We start from the raw sequence: 19197 nt of genomic DNA, 5'->3' as shown, positions 1-19197 counted from the left end.
TTCTCTACTATTTTCTAAAGTCTTCTGGCATTAGAGATTATCCTAGCAAATTAAGTTCCAGATTGAGCACTGCTTAGTTTCATTCTGGTTATAATTTCCTTTATCAGCTTTACTGCAATGATAATGCTGACGCAGAGTAATGGGAGAGATTTTCATAAGCCAAATGTGTTATTCATCTCCATAGTAGACACTGGTTATTGAAGATAGAGACGGAAAAAAGCCCCTTCTATTCACCTTTTCAAGCAGTGAAGCATTAGATTCGACAAGAAGATCCATATTAATTGCCCTGCATTCCAAATAACTCTTAATATAAATAAATAGATTTTTAGAAAGAAGATAAATGGAACACATAAGAGCTATTTTCTGGACTCCAAGGCTCCCAGATGGTGATGCAATGATTTAGTTCCCAAAGAAAACCTTCTGCCTAGAACTCAGATAGTTCATTTTGAGTCACAGTGATGAGGATGCGTTAGGCATGTTTGAGAAAGACCTGTATAATGCCGGGGTAAGAGTTTTCTTTACTCAGGAAGAAGTGAGACATCCCACTTTCATTCCGTTAAGGACAGGGAAAAAGGAGTCAAAAGATGAGATGTCAAAACCACAACATGGCTCAAGTTATGCAGTGTACAACTTTTCTGGCAAGGAAACCCAGAAGTAGAAAGGGAAAGCTGCACAGCTGAATTTACAAGGTGCTTCTCCCTTCAGACCTTTCAACCAAAGAGGAAACAAATGCCTCTTCCCTGAGTAGAGGAAAGCAAAGGTCCCATCTGTGCAATGGGGAACATGAACTGCAGGCAAAAGGAAGCACAAAGCCTTCACTTAGAAATAACTTCTGCCAAATTAAGATGAGAATCTTCAGAGAAGAGCGTGTTGCACACTTGAGAGCAGTCTACCCAGGGACCCAAGAAGCACCGAAGTAACACCAAGGAACTACCATTTTAGCCAAGTCAAGATACTACGAGGTGTTTATAACCTCTATATCAGATGCACATACGCGTGGTATCGACTCACCTTTTTTGCCTTTGATTTTTCTTCTCTTATTCTTCCTTTCTAGACTAGGGATTTCAGGAGAAGATCCCTCCTGCAAGTAACAAAAGTTACAAGAGCAATTTTGCCTAAATCAAAAAGTCCAGCATCTGCTGCCTTTTCAACTGTTACTTGTACCCACAGAGAAGAACCGATAGGAATTTTTGCACATTCTCATGCAACTCATCCTTCCTTCTGCCCTTAAGAGAGAGAGGGCATCAAAAAGAGTGCCATGTTTTCATCTCAGATGGGAAAAAATATTATACAGACAACCTTCTGCTTGCTCAGATGTTTAAAACCACACTTAGGTCAGATTTTCTGCTCTAGAGTTTTAGTTGGAAGGCCTACACATTTAAATTGGTTGAGGAATAAAAACTATTGCTTTCTGCATGCAACAAAACCATTCCATCCAACACATTTCTCCCTCTTGCCTTTGCATAAGTACAAGACAGGACAGCAAAACTAATTCAGATTTGGGGATACAGTTTTAGGTATATAATTTTGTAAAAAAACCCTTTGTTTTTCATTACTTAACCATAAAACCAGGAACATTTAAGGAACACAAATTTCTGTTACAGCCTAGCTTCCATTTAAGTTTTGAAACACGAAGATCCTTGCTACAACACCAAGTGCTACCACAGAAATACCTTCATAGTTCTTGCTTACCGGTATAGCATGCCAGTTAACAAATGAAAATTAAAGAGTATTTGCTGTTCCTACTAATAAAAACTGATTAAGCAGGAGTCCTGCACCAGGAGGGCAGAAACAGAAAAGAGTCTTACCTAAAATTAAGTCAAACAAGCAAACTACTTTGATGCTATCAATATACAAACAAATGAAGCCTTGCAGAGGTCATTCCAAAGCTGAATGACCATGGACAGTGAAAAAAACATGTTAGCACACTAAAGCTTGACAAAACTGCACACTTACTCCAGTTGCTCTTCGCTTCTTCCCAATTCCTTGGCTGTCATTCTGCTCAGTACCAGATGTGCAGCTACTGTCAGTAGCTGCATCTATGTTATTAGACACTGCAAGAAGTGAAGGATTATTTGAAGCCAGATGATTTTCTCCTGAGATTTCTAGTACGTTTTGTTTTTCAAGAAGTGGTGTTCTCTTCTCCAGGCTCTCCTGGTCTTGTTTCATGAGACCTGTGACCTCAGAGGTGGTCTGCAGGCTGTGTCTCCTTCCACTAGTCTCAGTTCTTTCAGGCATAAAGGGTGACAAAGGAAGACATGTCTCCTGTTTCAAGTCAGCCTCAGCGTGAGTGCTTGCCTCATACCCAGGCGTTATGTGATGTGAATGGCTGGCTGTAATTACCTGCATGTGCCCATTCTCTTTTATTTTGGCTTGTTCACTGAAGAAGCTGTAAGCAGAAGGATTTCTGTCTGCAATGACACTGCTTTCAGAAAAGCTACGTTTTCTGGCTGAGCTAGGCACTGCTAAAGAAATCCCTTCCCACTGGAATCCTTCAAGAGTGGAGAGATCAGATTCTTCACCAAGTTCTAAACCCTCTTGCTCATTCTGAATAAGAGGCACCATTTCTATGCCAAACCTTTAACAAGATAAAAAGAAAAAATAAAGACACATGTAATGAGCCAGCTAAATGTAGGAAAAAAAGCCCCCCACCCCCAAACGTACACAACATCTTTAAGAGCTCTGGTAACTCATTAAACTGACATTCTGTGCTTTCTGTCTCATCTGGCAATGGAGTACCTTTTGTGTATCACAAAATTGTATTTAGTGGCAAAGAACTGACAGCACAATTTCCAAGTCAGAAACGGTATTATTATAAATTACTCCAAACCAAGTTTGGAATAAGCACATACAACATATTTTCAAGGTGCTTCAAAACCTTCAGGTTTAAAGAAAGTTTCCAAAGGCAAGTATTATCTAACTGCTACCTCTAGACATAACCCCAAGCTGCATATCAGATTAAAAGATTAACAAATGAAGAGGGATTACTTGTTCCACCTGCAGTGATGCAAGCATTTCTTATAGTTCTGAACAAATTAATAAGCAACTATCACAGCACTCATTGTTCACATCCTGATCCAATTCTTACATTCTTCCACGCACTAGGCCTTGGAAAGTTCTATACTGCTAGTGTCCAAATTCAGACCAGAACCTTTTCTGAGCAGCAGACTACTTGTCCTGTTTTCAGCTGGGATAATCTTCTTTCAGGCAGCAGGTATAGTGCTGTGTTTTGGACTGAGGATGAGAATAATGTTGCTAACACACTGTTGCTTTGCTTCTTGCTAGGAAATGTTTACACTAAGTCAAGGACTTATCAGCTTGTTGTACCGGCCCAACAGCAAGAAGCCTGGGAGCCCACAAGAAGCTGGAGGGAAGACGGCCAAGACAGCTGACACACAAACCAACCAAAGGGACACTGTATGACATCATGGTCTGTATATAAACTGGGGGAAGCTGGCTGGCACTTTAGACCACAGTTCAGGAACTAGGTCTGTAGGTAGTGAGCAACTACGCTATGCATCACTTGTTTTGTAAATTCCATTATTATTATTCTCTTTCTTTTCTGTTATGTTAAACTGTCTCCATCTCAACCTACTAACTCATAGACCTTTTTTTCACCAATTCTCTCCCAGGGGGTGAGAGTGAATGAACACCTGTGTGGTGTTTTAGCTGACTGCTGGGTTAAACCACAATACTATGATCAGCACTAAGCAATCAGGAAAACTCTAAATTTATAGATTGTGGTATAGCAAGCTTCAGTCAGTAGACTGAGTTTTAGGATTTTAGAATTCACTTCACATTGTGAAGAAAAACCCTCTGCCCTCAACACACACCCACAGAGGCATGGTTAGATCTGGAAGCTACCAACCTTGGTAAACCTTTGCCAAGTTCCTGTTTCTTCCTGGTTACCTGCTGGATTACTTGATCCCAGTTTACGTTTCGCCTGGAAGCACTGAGAATCTGCCTGAGGGTGGGTTTCAGACCTGACTCCTTCTCAGTCTCACTCCTCCGATGGCCACTCACATTCCGAATGCGCCGGGCGTTATTGAGATTGGGCTCTGGAAGATGTGTCCCAACTTTACTCTTCAGACTAATATGTCGTGTCAGGTCTCTCTGCAGGGAGGCAGGGAGGCCAAGTTTGCTTAAATCGGTAAGAAGGAGGCCCAGTGACTGGCTTCCTCCTTTTTGCAGCTCATGATCTGAAGGATTTTCAAACCCTTCCATTTCAAAGTGATCATGTGCCTTGACACGCTCTTCATCCTCCTCCCCATCCTGTGATGAGGTTTTCAAATCCACATGCAAATGGTCCTGAGCGCTTGATGGAGAAGCCATGGATTCCATCTGAAAAGTAGAATCTTTTACATCAGCAGAAGCAATGCTTGAAGCATCAGGCTTTTCATCATCTTCCTTCTCAGAGGTGGCAGGTTTAAGTTTTGGAGAGTCACAGTGTAAACAAGAACTAAGAGAAGGACCCAATTTTTCAGCTCTTGTTTCTGACTTCTCACTTCCCGTTAAATCATCCTCACTCACGCCTTCTGGTGAACCTAGTCTGATCTCATTCTTTGGCGATGCTTTCCCAGTTTCTTCCCTATTCTGATCACCTGTATCCTTGCAAGAGCTTAAGGGAGCCTTTTGCAAGGAATGGTTGGGCTGGACATCTTTGGGATTTTGTTCTGCTTCACTTAAGTTATTTGCAGACTCCCCAAGGTTTTTACCAAGCACATCTTTGCTGTCTTCCAAGTTACCAGCACACGCACCACGTAGCTTGGATGAATATAATGAGCTGTTTGTTTCAGAATTCAGTGCATTCAAATGATTCTGCTCTTTGCCACTAGTTGAGGATAACAACAGCTTGACATTTTTTAGGAGACCGTTTGTGTCCTGCTTTGGGGAAGACAGCTTCCTATCTGTGATATTCAGAAGAGGGGACTTCAGTGATGGCATCCTACTCGTTCTCCCATCACCTCTACCACACTTTTCACCAGTGGAACAGTCTTTCATTACCTTGCAAGAATCAAGGTGATCTGAGGTTCCATTAGAAAGGGAAGATGCTTCCTGTTTTTTAAGTTTTGAAGAGCTACCACTGGCTTCACAAGTTTTCCCTTTTGTTGATGAACCAGTATGAGGCATAAACGCAGAATCCATTTTATCTGGAGTTTTAGAGCCATTATCTTCAGACCATGGCTGCTGCTCTACTGCTTTCTGGAATGGGTAGGGAGTCCAGCGATACATTCTATCTCTGGAAGGACTGCCACTTTTTCCACTGCCTCTTGAAGTTTTGCTTTCTGGTTGCTTTGATGTCCCAAAATCCAGTGCCCCTTCAGAAGGCAGTTTATCACTAGTAAAATCAACAAAGTCATTCCTATTTTTTCGATCTCTGTATGGTAGAACATCCATATCTTTCTCATGCCGCTGCCATGTATATCTTTCCTTATTATATTTAATTGGCTCTACCGAATATGTATCTCCTGAGCTTCCAAAATTCCAGTCATTTGTACCATGAGTAGTAGATTTCCAGTTTCCTCCATAGCTCTTGCAATTCCAGCTAGAAAAATGACCTGTTCCTTCTGAGTGCCAAGTAGAACTCCTCTCCCGGGCACTGTGATGCCAATTTGATGTTCCTCCTCCCCGTCCGCTTGGATGCCAAACATTTCCAGAACTGCCATAGCTATGCCGATTTGAAGAGCTTCCTGAAACTTTCTGGTGCCACCCAGAGCGTCCCCTCGGGCCACCTGGATGTCTGTTTATATTAAGATTCCTCTGAAAATGTAAAAATTTGCCTTGCCTAGGATTAATATAATCATCTTTTTCCCACTTCCAGTCCCTTTGCGATGTATTATGATGATGCCACGATGACTGATCGTAAGCTTCTCTTTCTTTGTAAGTTGCTCTTTCTTCTCGCCTTCTCTGGGATCTCCTATCATCACATTCTAGTTCTTGTTTTGCACAGCTTGGTTCAGCTTGCCTACAAAACAATTTGAGAGAAACCTGAATTGTGATGCTATTCCACTGGAATCCCAACAGCGCCCAAGCCTTGTGCATTTCATTTGCGCTGGGAAGAATTCTGTATCTTTTTATTATTTAAAAAAATAAACCTAAAGAGAGAACATTTAGCTGCTTTACTGTTCAGGCTTCTTTAGTGTTTGACTTTCAGAACTAACATCGTGCCTTCACTTAAATATGATAAGTCAAAATTGCTCTTGCAGGATTGGTGCAGGGCCAGTTCAACAGGCTACTTCTTAAATATTTCTGTTTCACTCAAAAGACTCAGAAGGTAATAGTCCTTTCTGCTTAGTAGTTATCTCACCAATAAGAAACAAAGAAAGTTTCTTTATGTTGTGTAACCTCCGCAATTTGAGCAATCTTGATCGATGAAAAATTCCTTACTAGAGAGATAATTATTTTTTCTGAAGACTATTGTTCATGTTAGATGGCCTAAGCAGTGCAAACTGATACAAAATAGATGAAAGGTTAGGCTGAGAAAAGCAGTTATTCTATTTGCTGAACAACTGAGATCATGCCACAGTTTATAAAGCTGAAATGCAGATGTAAAACATGCACAGAAGTTATACCTCAGATAAAAAAAGTATTTTGCCTTGTTTGAACCAACAGATCAACCATCCACAGCACACAATGCTGCGTCTGTATGAGCCTCCCAGGAGCACTATCTACTGCCCTTTGGCTAGTACTTGTGCTGGCAGCTTAGCATGAACACGTGGTAAGTTATCACGCATACATTTAAAGATAAATGGTACCTTAAGACTGACAGCTATTCCCAGGGTCAGCACTCTACACTGTCTAAGCATTTATTCTACTGAATTAGGAATTCTTACTAAAAGCTTTTTTCCAAAAACTGATCACAGGAGAAATACATTCCTTTTACATCCTTGGGCAAGCAAGACAGGACACTTTCACACTACTGCTCAAAAGCAACTGACTTCAGTAAACTGAAAAAAATCATATCATGTCACTCTTTAAGCTTTCAACATGTTCCAGTGTGCATCTTACTGCATAAGATAAAGTGAGCTCTAAGACAAGAGCTCAAAGAGATGTCTAAGCAACACCGTAAATTTTAGGAGCTGACTCAACTAGATTATGATCTAATGGAACAATTCTGCTGTAGTAACTTAAGCCACGTACTTGATTTTTTTTTTCCTTCTCCCCAAGCCAGCATTCATCAGAGACAGGGAGATTTTAATTGCCTCAGGATACTATAGGACAGTATTGTTCCTTTACCATAAAGCTGGGAAAAGTGACAGTGCTGCTAACTACATTGACCAGTATGCAAACATGACCATCACACAGTACAGGGACACCCTAGGATGACAGAAGGGTATCAAAAGCAAGTAATCTCAACAGATTTGTGCACTTGGAGATTGAATATTCTAGCCACAGCAAGGAAGAACGCCTTTCAAATATCACAGACCTTTTAAATACCAGGGCATAAGTCTAGCCAAACAACATATATTCCCAGCAGGAACACCACATTAGCAATGCACACTTGCAGAGTCACATGGAAGATAAAAGGCAACACTTATTACTCTCCGCAGTATTGTATTTCACAGTGAGCCACTAGAATTAGGTTCGAGCAGTAAGATAAAACAGGTAAGAAATTTCACTCAGAGATGGCAGCATTTCAGCGTGACACTGACAGAACAACTCAATTCCGTTAAAAAATTCAGATTAAAGTTTTATAACAGAAACTGTTGCTTTAAAACGTGCTTTAAAAGGAGGCCAGGTTCCCAGACAGCCCCCACCCTCAAACAATATTAGCACTACTGTCACATTTAAAGCCCTTGACTTCAATGGGTATAAGATATTAAAATAAAAACACTAGAGTTCTCAAAACCCAAAATTCTACACTGGGGACAGCTTTTATCCATAATGGAGGGTAGCTTCACTTTTTTACTAGTTTCAGCTCAAGAGCATTCAACAGAACCATGTTTACATGCTGAAACTCCAGTATTCACAGAGGTCTTCTGGATTATTCTCATAACAAGTACAGTCACTATAGGCAATTTATGTTTCATTAGCACCTACAGCTCAGAAGCATATCCTGTTAAAAGCAATTCCATGACCTACGAGAAGGGAAAACCCACCTGTTCTGTTCCTTCCGTTGTTTGATGAGTTGAATGAGTTCTTTGTCGAAGTATTCTTCTTCTGCCTCTTCTTTCTCTTCCTCTTTTCTGTCATGGGCATTTATGTTGTCTTTGTGCAGCTGGCTGGAGATGTGCTTGGCGTATGCTGACAAACCCACCAGTGTCACCCTGCACACTCGGCATTCATGGTTGCTATCCCTAGGAAGAGAGGCAGAGGGTGGACTTTCAACTCTGCCAACAGGCATGGTAGGTATCTCTGGTCTTACTTTGTTTCCTCTGAATGTGCTTGAGTTCAAGGTGACTAGATTTTGCTCAGTATATTTAAGTTACTTGAATTCTCTGTTGTTTTTTTTTTCTCAAGGTCTTGGTTCTTTGATGGTCAGTTTTTAGAAGATTTTTTTCCAACAATCAAGAGGTAAAAGACTTGGTAATAAAGCTGAGTTAACTGGGAGGAGGAATTCTTCTTGAATTGTTGTACTCAAAATCTTTTCAGAGGAAACATAGTGAGCGAGGAGGCAGAGTGGAAGGCTTACAGAGCTAGCAGAAGCTGCTCTGAAGCTCATCCATGGTGCCAGCTGCACTGGGGAAGCCTGGTGACAGCTTCTACATTTAATCCTTGTCTTGAGCCTTCCCCCAGTGAAATTTAGAAAAGGGAGGAGGCAGGACATGGATACAGCCAATCCTGACACAACATAACCTAAACTGGGACAGCTGAGACTGCCGCTTGGAATCCAAAGACTCTGCAGCACAGTGAGCGATGGGAGGGTGTCTTCAGTTCACTGTACTTTATTTGGTTCAAGTGTGCATGAGGTCTGCTTTCTACTTTAGAGGACTTATCTTAAAAAATACAGAAATTATTTCAGCTGGAGGAAGTTGACAGCTGTGTCAGACAAATGGCTTTACTCATGTTTCAGTGAATACTGGATTAAGGTTACAACTTTTTTTTTTTACCTTTTTTTAAAAATCAGATTTCTAAAAATACCTTATTTGTTCTCCTGACAAATCCTTTCAATACTCCACTATTAAGGAAATATGTTGTTAATAATAAACCTAAACAAGGAAAATATGTTCAGCATTTAAAAAAAAACCTCAAGAAAAAAAATTAACAAGAGCACAGACTAGTAGAAATAAGTCAGTAGGACCCAGTTAGTACTCACTGCCTGCCTCCACAACGCTTTCTTCAATTCTACAGTGTAATTCATAAAAGCAGATCTGCATAACCCCACGGCACACCTGAGACTGAAGTCTTAGAACAGCAGCACTATAATGCCAACATACAGTTCACTACTGCAGATGAAAGAACAGGACCCAGAGAGGAAAGACAAACATGTATCCTTGGGGTTTTAGAGAAAAGCCAAAAATAAAATCAGAAAAAAGATCAAAAGATTCACCTTCACCCAAGATATTAAGCAAACATTCTCACTGAAGCAGTTAATGAAGTTTCAGCAGCTATGTTTTATTTATCCTGGAAATCTATGGGTTGAAATATTTAACTAATACAGTCATTCAAGCACAGCTAGAGCGTGTTGTATTTAAAACATAAATTCATAAAAGTGACACTTTTTACATTTAATTACTTTGTATGTTGCAGTCTAAGTAATTTCATATGACACACTTTGATAAGTTTAATCTAAAAAGTCAGCTTACAAATTTACCCTGCATTTTCCAGAGAGCTGTGTACTTCATTCATTTTGTACACCTCACACTTACAGTCTAAGGCCAGATACTATATATCATACTGTGGGCATTAACCCAATAAAGATAAGCAATGCAATCAGTATCTTTAATTAAAGCCATCAGAAGAATCCTCTCCAAACTATTACAAGGCACAGCTACACACTGATAATAAGACTTGTTTTTAACTTCAGTCATCACACAAGCTAAACCCCAAAGAGAAAGCTGGTTTCTTGCTGAAAAAAGGGTTACTTTTTACATAATGTTTCACTTCAATAATAAGGACACTTCAACAGAGCAGTGAGGTGCTGGAACTGGCTGCCCAGAGAGGAGGTGGATGCCCAGTCTCTGGAGGTGTTCAAGGCCAGGTTGGATGGGGCCTTGGGCAACATTGTGTAGGTCCAGGCCTGGAGGTTGGTGGCCCTGCCTGTGGCAGAGGGGTTGGAGCTCTGTGATCCTTGGGGTCCCTTCCAACCCAGACCAGTCTGATTCTATGATTCAATTAAAACCATACCTCAGTGGTACTAATTAGGTTTCAGAGAACAATCCGAATCCTTCCTAAGGACGTGTTTCCATTCCTTCATCAAACTGTCCCCATCCTCATTCACATACTATCTAACTAAATGCAAAGTTTTACTTACTTTGGGCAAAACCAGCGTGTTAGCAGCTGGCCTAAGGACAAAGAACTTGGCACTCTCACTTGCAACTTTTGAGTTACTAATTACAAAGCTGCAGCTCAAAAGCAAAGACTAAAGTGAGTAGTGATCAGACTTTCCTGTCCTGCTCTTAATCTGCATGAAGGCAAATTAAAAATTACACTATTTTCTTCTCTAGGAAGAAGTGATTTAATTGAAGATGAATTGAAGATGAATTGGCCGGGACTTCAGTCAGTTACTCTTAAGAGATTTTAGATTTCCTTTAGTTCTTAGCCTGAGGGGAGACCTTATCACCACCTACAACTACCTGCCAGGAGGGTGCAGAGAGATGGGCAATGGTCTCTTCAGCCAGGGGACAGGAGATGGGACAAGGGGAAATGGCACGAAGCTCCCCCAGGGCAGGATCAGAGTAGATGTCAGGAGAAAGTTCTTCTCTGAAAGAGTTGTCAGGGCCTGGAATAGGCTGCCCAGGGAGGGGGTTGAGTCACTGATCCTGGGGGTGTTTTAACAGACGGGTAGATGAGGTGCTCAGGGATATGGTTTAGCACAGGACAGGACTTGATGATCTTAAAGGTCTTTTCAAACCTTGTGATTCTGTGATTCTTTCCTTGCCCTATAAAAATCAGTGAGAACTGGGCATGCTTTGCAACCCACAATGATGCTGTCTATGCACTTCCCTACCATACAGGAATACCATGCAGCCTTATCTGTTCAACAATAAAGCCAAAAGCAGTTTTAAATAAACATGACAATAGCATTCTTAGCATGAAAACACCCAAGAGCTTTATTTACAGGATGTGCCCTTCTGATCAGAGACTCGATTATTTCACTTTTAGTTAAAAAAACTAAATTAAAAAACAACACTAAAGATTTGTACTTGACATCCAATTCTCCTTACAGATCACATGGAATAAGACTTAAAGAAGACAGCCTAAAATGTTTCAGCAAACTACTCTAGCCCTTGAGATTACTAAACTAACTTTAAAAGAAAAGAACCAACCAATGCATGCATTGCCTTTACCTTTTCCTACAGGAAGCCTAAAAAGTGACTGACTTCTAGTTGGATGTTAAATTTAAAAGTTGTTAAGGTGCTGATGGTATTGTTCTGTTATACAATTCAACCACACTCATGAGGCTGTTGCTTGTGCTTCACATTTTTTACTTGGGAGCACCTTTTGTTTTACAAGGATGTAAGATGCCTAAAACACTTCTTCTACATTTAAATTAGAGAAGGAAGGAGAGGTACAGGGGAAAAGAACAAGACTGTTGCTGCACGGTGAAAAATGACATTCACTATTCATTTGGGAAGCAAGTGTCTTCATTACTTCTTTCAGAAGAATGCATGGAAGATAGTTAAGTATTAGGAAATGTAATGATGATGGAAAAATTTTAATGTAATGTCAGTCTTATGAAATGGGAAATGGAAAACCAAGAACTGTCAGATCACTTGCAACTTCTAGAAATTACTGTTACTTTTCAAAAGCATTAACTAAAAAACCCCAAAACAACCAAAAAACCCACAACAAAAGGCCAGAAACAAGATGTCAAAAAGAGTATTTTCATCTCAGAATCACTGTCAGAAGAAAGTGCAGAACAGAAACGCACTCTACAGAGTACAGAACTCTACAAGTTAGCTGACCAGAAGCCCCAAGTCAGCTTCAAGTGCTGAGGACGTTCGGGTTCCTAAGCAAGCCCTTCCCAGCTGTTTAGTAACAGAACAAAGCCTTTTCACACTCAACAGGCCCGATAACGCATAGCACCACGCGATGTTCTTGATCCCAGGCACATTGTCAGAATGTCCCTAGCTCCCCAGACCCAGTTGTGTGGGGCACAGCACAGAAGAAAAAATTATCTGGATTTTTTTGTTTTGTGTTCTTTTATTTTCTTTTCAAGCTTCTGAATTCTGAACAAACAGCAAGAAGAAGAGGGTGGGAAATGTGGGGAATTTATAATTTTTATGGCCTCCATCTTTACTACAAAGCAATTCTTATTTGAAAAAACTGAAATAGCTTCCAGAAGCTGCTTTCATAGATTTTCTCAGTATGACACAAGAACATCTTTGTTAATCTGGACAGCTTGAAGATTTTCTGGATCCCACTAAACCAAATTTAATTTCAAGAGGGAAAAAATAATTCACATTTCTTTCTGGCCTATTTTAACATCTTGATAGTCCTCACAACTCCAGCCTAAAGACAAGCTAGGCTGATGACGAAGGTTCTGAAGAGGGAAGGTCTTTTCCCAGTTTACTAACCTGCTGTGAAACACCCAGTTTATCAAATATTAAAATTAGAAGACAGACAACAGAGGTTCTTGACTGACAATTAATATGCACCTCAAGGTAAGCTAGTTTCTTTTTACTTACTGTCCTGCAATAAGGGTTATATTTTATTTTAGAGGGAGAATTTGAAGTGTTAGCAGATACAAACATATGCTACAGATTTTCTGGAAGTCAATCTAAAAACATTTTAAGGTGCTAAGCAAAGCAATACTTAGCAACCACGGCAGTAGTATAAAAAAACTACAGCTGGCTCAAACAAATGTCTTCATCTGTGGCATGCATGTAATACAATCTTGTTCTCCAAACACGGACACTTTTCTGCAGCTATAGATATGCTTTTATGCTTTGCTTATAAAAAGTTACTGAAGAGAATTAAGTTTCTAACTTCCTCTAGTTTTGAAACATTATAAAACAAAACAGTTTAAAAGTTTTGCTAGAATTCAACCTGGCACAACTTCACTACATTGGCATTAGTATCAAGCATAGTATCCATCAGAGTCTTAACTTTATTCAGCCTTTCTTTAAGTTAACTCTTGTATACAGGGGTCTGGAGCTCTAACAGCTGCTCTCTATACAAAACAACAGAATAAAAACCACAGGAACAAAAATCTGGTATGTGAACACAAGCAGTGTACAATTTTTCTTCCCTGGATATAAGATAGATATCCTGACAAAATGATTCTCTCACACATCTGGCAGCCAGGATTCTCATAATTCTCAAGTCCCACAACCTTACATCCCTAGACCTCTAGGTGAGGAACTGGGGGAGTAAATCCTCCCCTCCCCCCCGCCCCCCATAAGGGCAGAGCAAGTCCAAGACCACCTCATGAGACTGAATGTCTACAAGTCTATGGGGCTGGATGACATGCATCCCAGGATCCTGAAGGAGCTGCTGATGTGTTTGCCAAGCTGCTTTCCATCGTATTTGAAAAGTCGTGGCTGTCGGGCGAGGTCCCTGGGGACTGGAACAAAGGCCACGTCACTCCCATTTATAAGAAAGGGAGCAAGAAAGACCCAGGAAATTACAAGCCGGCGAGCCTCACCTCTGTGCCTGGGAAGATCATGGAACAGATCCTCCTGGATGACATGTTGGAGCACATGAGGGATGAGCGTGTGATCCGGGACAGCCAGCACAGCTTCACCAAGGGAAGGTTGTGCCTCACCAATCTGGTGACCTTCTCTGATGGAGTGACAGCATCGGGAGATAAAGGGAAGGCAACCAATGTCATCTACTTGGACTTGTGCAAGGCCTTTGACACAGTCCCCCACCACATCCTTATCTCTAAATTGGAGAGATGTGGATTTGATGGGTGAACCATCCAGTGGATAAGAAACTGGTTGAAAGAACATAGACAAAGGGTGGTGGTCAATGGGTCTATGTCCAGGTGGAGGACGGTGACAAGTGGGGTACCCCAGGGGTCTCTCTTGGGACTGGTTCTCTTTAACAGCTTTATCAATGACATGGATGATGGAATTGAGTGCACCCTCAGCAAGTTTGTGGATGACACCAAGCTGAGTGGTGTGGGTGACACCCTAGAAGGAAAGGAAGCCATCCAGAGGGATCTTGACAGGCTGGAAAGATGGGCCCAGGTGAACCTAATGAGGTTCAACACTGCCAAGTGTAAGGTATTGCACTTGGGCCGGAAGAATCCCAGACACAGGTACAGACTGGGAGAAGAGCTCCTGGAGAGCAGCCCTGCTGAGAAGGACCTGGGTGTCATGGGGGATCAGAAACTTCACATGAGCCAGCAGTGGCTCTTGCAGCTCAGAAGGCCATTGGTATCGTGGGCTCCATCAGAAGAGGGGTGGCCAGCAGGGACAGGGAGGTGATTGTCCCTCTGTACTCTGCCCCCGTGAGTCCTGTGTCCAGATCTGGGGCCCTCAATACAAGAAAGATGTGGAACAGTTGGAGAGGGTTCAGAGGAGCCATGAAGATGATGAGAGGGCTGGAGCACCTCCCCTATGAAGAGAGGCTGGGGGAGCTGGGCTTATTCAGCCTGGAGAAGAAAAGGCTGCAGGGGGGACCTCATTGCAGCTTTCCAGTCCCTGAAGGGAGCAGAGAAACAGGAGGGGAACCAACTTTTTAAAAGGGTAGATAATGGTAGGACAAGGGAGATGGATTGAAGCTAAAGGAGAGTAGGCTTAGATAAGGTATGAGGGGTTAAGTCCCTCAATGAAACAACTGAATCAGAGTGGTAGAGGACAAGACAGTCACTTGAGCAGACACCGACTTTACATCCAAGATACCAGTCTTCTCACAGTGGTTCAAAAGGTCAAAAGTTATTTCTGTACCTTAAAAAAACCCACCACATTTTAAAGTGGAGAACAGCAGCATTCCTAATTCTACCAAGGGCAGAATTCTAATGCTTCCGAGAAACCAAGCATGAAGCTGCCAAGACCTAAAAAACTCATTCTTCAATTTTATTTAACTGCAGTCCCAAAAATACATGAGTTTTCTTCCACATCATTTGCCTCCTGAGTTTTTGACATTAAGGGAACATGTTCATTACCAGCTTTATCACAAGGCATGCAATTAAGTGATGTATAAAAATGAATTGTGTAATTCAGCTTGCATGGGAAACGGGGCATTAAGTTCTTCCAGAGAGTGACATACAAAATGCACAGAGGAAGGATGCCAGATTGTTCTCCTACCTTCCCTTCAGGTTTTCAAGTTCTCTGTGGTGAAGCATGCTTCTCATGTGTTCCTCCATCTCCTTCAACATGGCAAGGGGAGGGGAAAATATTGGTTAAAACAACAGAAAATGGTGCATCATATCTGAAAAAGCTCCCTGCCTTGCATGAAGGCACACTCTACTCCCATAGAGCTGTAGCAGTTGCCATTCCCATTTCTATGTACACCAAAGCACAGTCACACTCTCAGGAATTCATATGATGTTACCTTTCTGAGGAAGGAAACGTGGGAGACACTGGAATTCAACAGAAGGGAAGCAGAATTCCAGGAGAAGGACAAAGACGAGTGCATGCAGCAAAGCTTATCAGTACTTAAAATACTATTTTCCTGCATAATCTGAGCTGTCTCTCCGCATTTGCATTACAGCAGAGCTGTAATTTCATCATCGTTCTATTTTACTCTGCTAGATGCACTTCAGAAACGGAGACATAAATAACACATCAGTTGATTGTTTACAGCAACCTTGATCCATGAACCACAGTGCTGTTATAATTTATTGCTACTCAAAGAGAGCTGCTGGAAGAGAAAGAATGTTCATAATTCAGTGAAAGGAAGCAGCACAGAAGATTTTACTTCCTCTTGGAGCTTAAGCCAAAGCGTTTGGAGAACTTGAAGGAACAGATTCTATCCTCTTTAATCTTTGAAATCCCATCTCCAAAGGGAAACCAACATCTTCATCCTTGAAGAGTTGTGTGAATTAATACATTGGCATTTGCAATATATACATGTGCCCTGTGGCTAAGCAATACACAAAATGCTCCTGTAGTGCACAGAGGATAAATGCTAAATTAAGGCATTAATGAAAACACATGCTGTGCTGCATAACTCCATGTTCTCCTCCCGTATGAAAACACAAGTAACCCAAAAGGACTTTGAAAAATAGTGTATTACATTGTTCTTAACATATCACAATTTATAGGCAAATGAATTTCAGTGCTTTTTGCTTTAGTGTGTTCATAGCACGACAAAAAGAACTTGAAGACCTCAATATTTTCACTATTCAGAATCAAGCATGCTGCAGCACAGCTCGTACCAAGAAAGATGCTCTAAAGCACATGCAAGTGCATTACGTGCTTTGCGACACACCTAGATCAATATAGCCCTGGGAGAGTGAAAATCTCTTGTACTTCACGCAATTTTTAATTGCAAGAATTTCCTTACACACATTTCCTAGTAGTATCTACAGAGTTGTAAAGCATTAATTATTTACCTTTTTTGAGTTGTACACAGTGTGACATAATATGCATTTTCGTTCTCGCACCATGCTTCTTACTCTGGAAAGATCTTATCCCATACCTGCAAATAAAGAGAATTTAAAAAGAGCCAACATTCAGGATTACTTTTATTTTCCTTACTCTGTTTTAGTGAGGAAAGTAAAATAAGTTACTATACATGAAAACACTTGTACCAAGTTTCTTTAAGAAAATACAAACCTCTTGCGCATGGTCAATAGTCTTAAGGAAATAAAAGTAGTTTCAAACAGTCATCTAAACCAACTAATTAAAAGTAGGTTTCCCTTTCTTTCATTTTGTTCCTTGTGCTCCAAGATGAAGGGATGCAAAGGATTAATGCAAAGACCTTTGTGAAACCAACTGTAGCTAGAATGCAACAAGAGCCCGGAGCAAGCAGCACATCCTAGAGAAAGGATATCAAAAGTATCTGAAGTGTGGGAGACAAAAGGAAATGTCCAGCCTCTTCTCAGTGGGCTGTGGGGACAGGACAAGGGGCAATGGCTGCAAGTTGGAGCACAGGAAGTTCTGCACCAACATGGGGAAGAACTTTTACTCAGTGAGGGTGAGGGAGCCCTGGCACAGGCTGCCCAGGGGATGTGGAGTCTCCTTCTCTGCAGAGATTCCAGACCCATCTAGGCACCTCCCTGTGTGACCTGTCCTAGGGAGCTGCTTTGGCAGGGGGCATGGACCCGATGATCTCTGGAGGTCCCTTCCAACCCCTACGATTCTGTGAAAGATGCGTACATTGATTGTTAACATACTAACAAGAAAGCTATGAATTAGGTCACTTAGCTTAGCAAAAGAAAGGCCCTGAGGAAGAAACTTTGTAGATAAGCAGACTAAGAATTCTTGCTGTAAATGGATGGATGCACATCTCTCCATGGGGAGATAGAACCAACCATGAACTTTAATAAACTGAAGAATGTGATGGGATGAAGCTGCGACCCTCGAGGAAGACAAGGATGAGGAAGAGTGCCCCTCAACTCAAATTAGTTGAGAACTGAAACACCATAGAAGGAAAAAAGAAGGTGGAACCCCCAATTCCCGGTATAGCTATGAATATGTATTAGATTTCCCAGAAATTTTTTGAATACATATGCAATGCTGGTATATAAACATGCTGCACCCACAGCTGGGCGTGCCATAGGAGGAATGATCTGCCCTGAGCACCCAGTGCTGTAGTAAAGGACACCTGCCTGACAGTTCCATTGGACTCTGACTCTTAAGTGAATTACCACGTCTCAAAGACATGGCACTCACCCTACAAGAGGAGATCTGTAGGAATCCTCTCAGGTGAGGATCTGTCTCATGGAGATGAGGAATTGGGGAAGCCAAGCAGGGCAAACACAGATCTTTATTTTGGTACACAGGGCAGCTAAAGTAAGATTATTTAAGGCCCTAGGAAAATAAATCAAAGTCCATATATAGCATCAAAGACTGACAGCCTTCAAAGTTTATTGGGCTATTTATTCACCATAAAATAAAACCTGAAGCAATTTAAACCCACTGTTTTTCTCATTAACCTTCACACACAAATGTGTGTACTGAGACACTCAATTTAGACAGCATTTTAAGATACATTCTCTAATATCATGCTCTACAGGGGCACCTTATATATTTGAATCATTAACAAAGCTATCAATTTCCATTGATTATTCCAAACAACATTATTCAAAACTTTGCACTGGAATATTAAACATTCTAACACTGAACTACTTAAGACTTGCATATATATACATGAAAGCACCAGCAGGTCAAATTAAATGCCATGTGTATTTTACCATCATGTTTAATTCATAAGGAGAGCAATTAAATTGGAGTGATATGTAACAGTCTAGGTTACAATACAGACATGTCTGCATAAGTAATAGGGTATAATCTTGACTTTTTTTTTCTCCTCTTAAAAGACACTGAAAAGCATAATGATCAAGCATTATAGTAATTTGTTACTGACTTGATAAATGCAGTTCCTCACCCTAAAGGGGAAAGAAATGTATCTTGTTCAAGACGACTCAAGTATTTACAGAATTTGTTCTGCAGAAGGGTGAAACTACAGCATGAAAAGCAGGCCAGTAAAGTATGGCAACTTGCTGGCAGTAGTCAGCATGCAACATCAAAAAGTGGTCACAGGCAGAGTTAAGGTTACACCTGTTTTGGTTAATTAAAATGTATAGTAACTATACACGATTACAGGAAGAGTTTTAAGCTAACTGCCCAATCAACTGGCCATGAGAGAGTACTAAAAATACTAGCAGAATGCAAATGCTATTGGATGTTACTAGGAAAAGTGAAGCTTTCACCTCCACAGAGAGAAACTCTTGGAGGCAAGGACTCAGAAGTAAAGAGGCTCATTAGATGCTACAGGGACTGGGAGAAGACAGACCCACATTTTATTTCCAGATCACCTCCTGACTTACTGTCTACATAGCGATAAACCACTTCCCGTTGTTCCTAGCTTCCTCCCAAATCCTGCTATAAAACCCACCAGCTCACTTTAATGAAGTATTTCAATTTCATTGCAAAAGAACTTTCATGAAGTACTTTGAAAAACCTTATACATTCAAGA

At 41.0% G+C, this 19197-nt stretch overlaps 1 protein-coding gene across 1 annotated transcript in view; it reads right to left on the bottom strand.

The window, feature by feature from the left end:
- ZNF106 (zinc finger protein 106) overlaps positions 1 to 16678 on the bottom strand; it is a 35305-nt gene extending 18627 nt beyond the window's left edge. Inside the window, exons 1-6 of the mRNA XM_084270740.1 lie at positions 16610 to 16678; positions 15360 to 15421; positions 8100 to 8297; positions 3869 to 5965; positions 1957 to 2578; positions 1012 to 1081 (exon numbers count right to left, since the gene is read on the bottom strand). Of these exons, the coding sequence (XP_084126866.1) occupies positions 1012 to 1081; positions 1957 to 2578; positions 3869 to 5965; positions 8100 to 8297; positions 15360 to 15421; positions 16610 to 16663 (3103 nt within the window). The 5' untranslated portion in view covers positions 16664 to 16678. The remainder of the gene's footprint in view (positions 1 to 1011; positions 1082 to 1956; positions 2579 to 3868; positions 5966 to 8099; positions 8298 to 15359; positions 15422 to 16609) is intronic.
- Positions 16679 to 19197: the final 2519 nt, after the last annotated feature.

The sequence above is a fragment of the Gallinula chloropus genome, assembly GCF_964237585.1.
Source record: "Gallinula chloropus genome assembly, chromosome: 14".
Taxonomy (NCBI): Eukaryota; Metazoa; Chordata; class Aves; order Gruiformes; family Rallidae; genus Gallinula; species Gallinula chloropus.
Note: the sequence above shows the minus strand (reverse complement) of the source record. Positions and strands in the feature narration are given on the sequence as shown.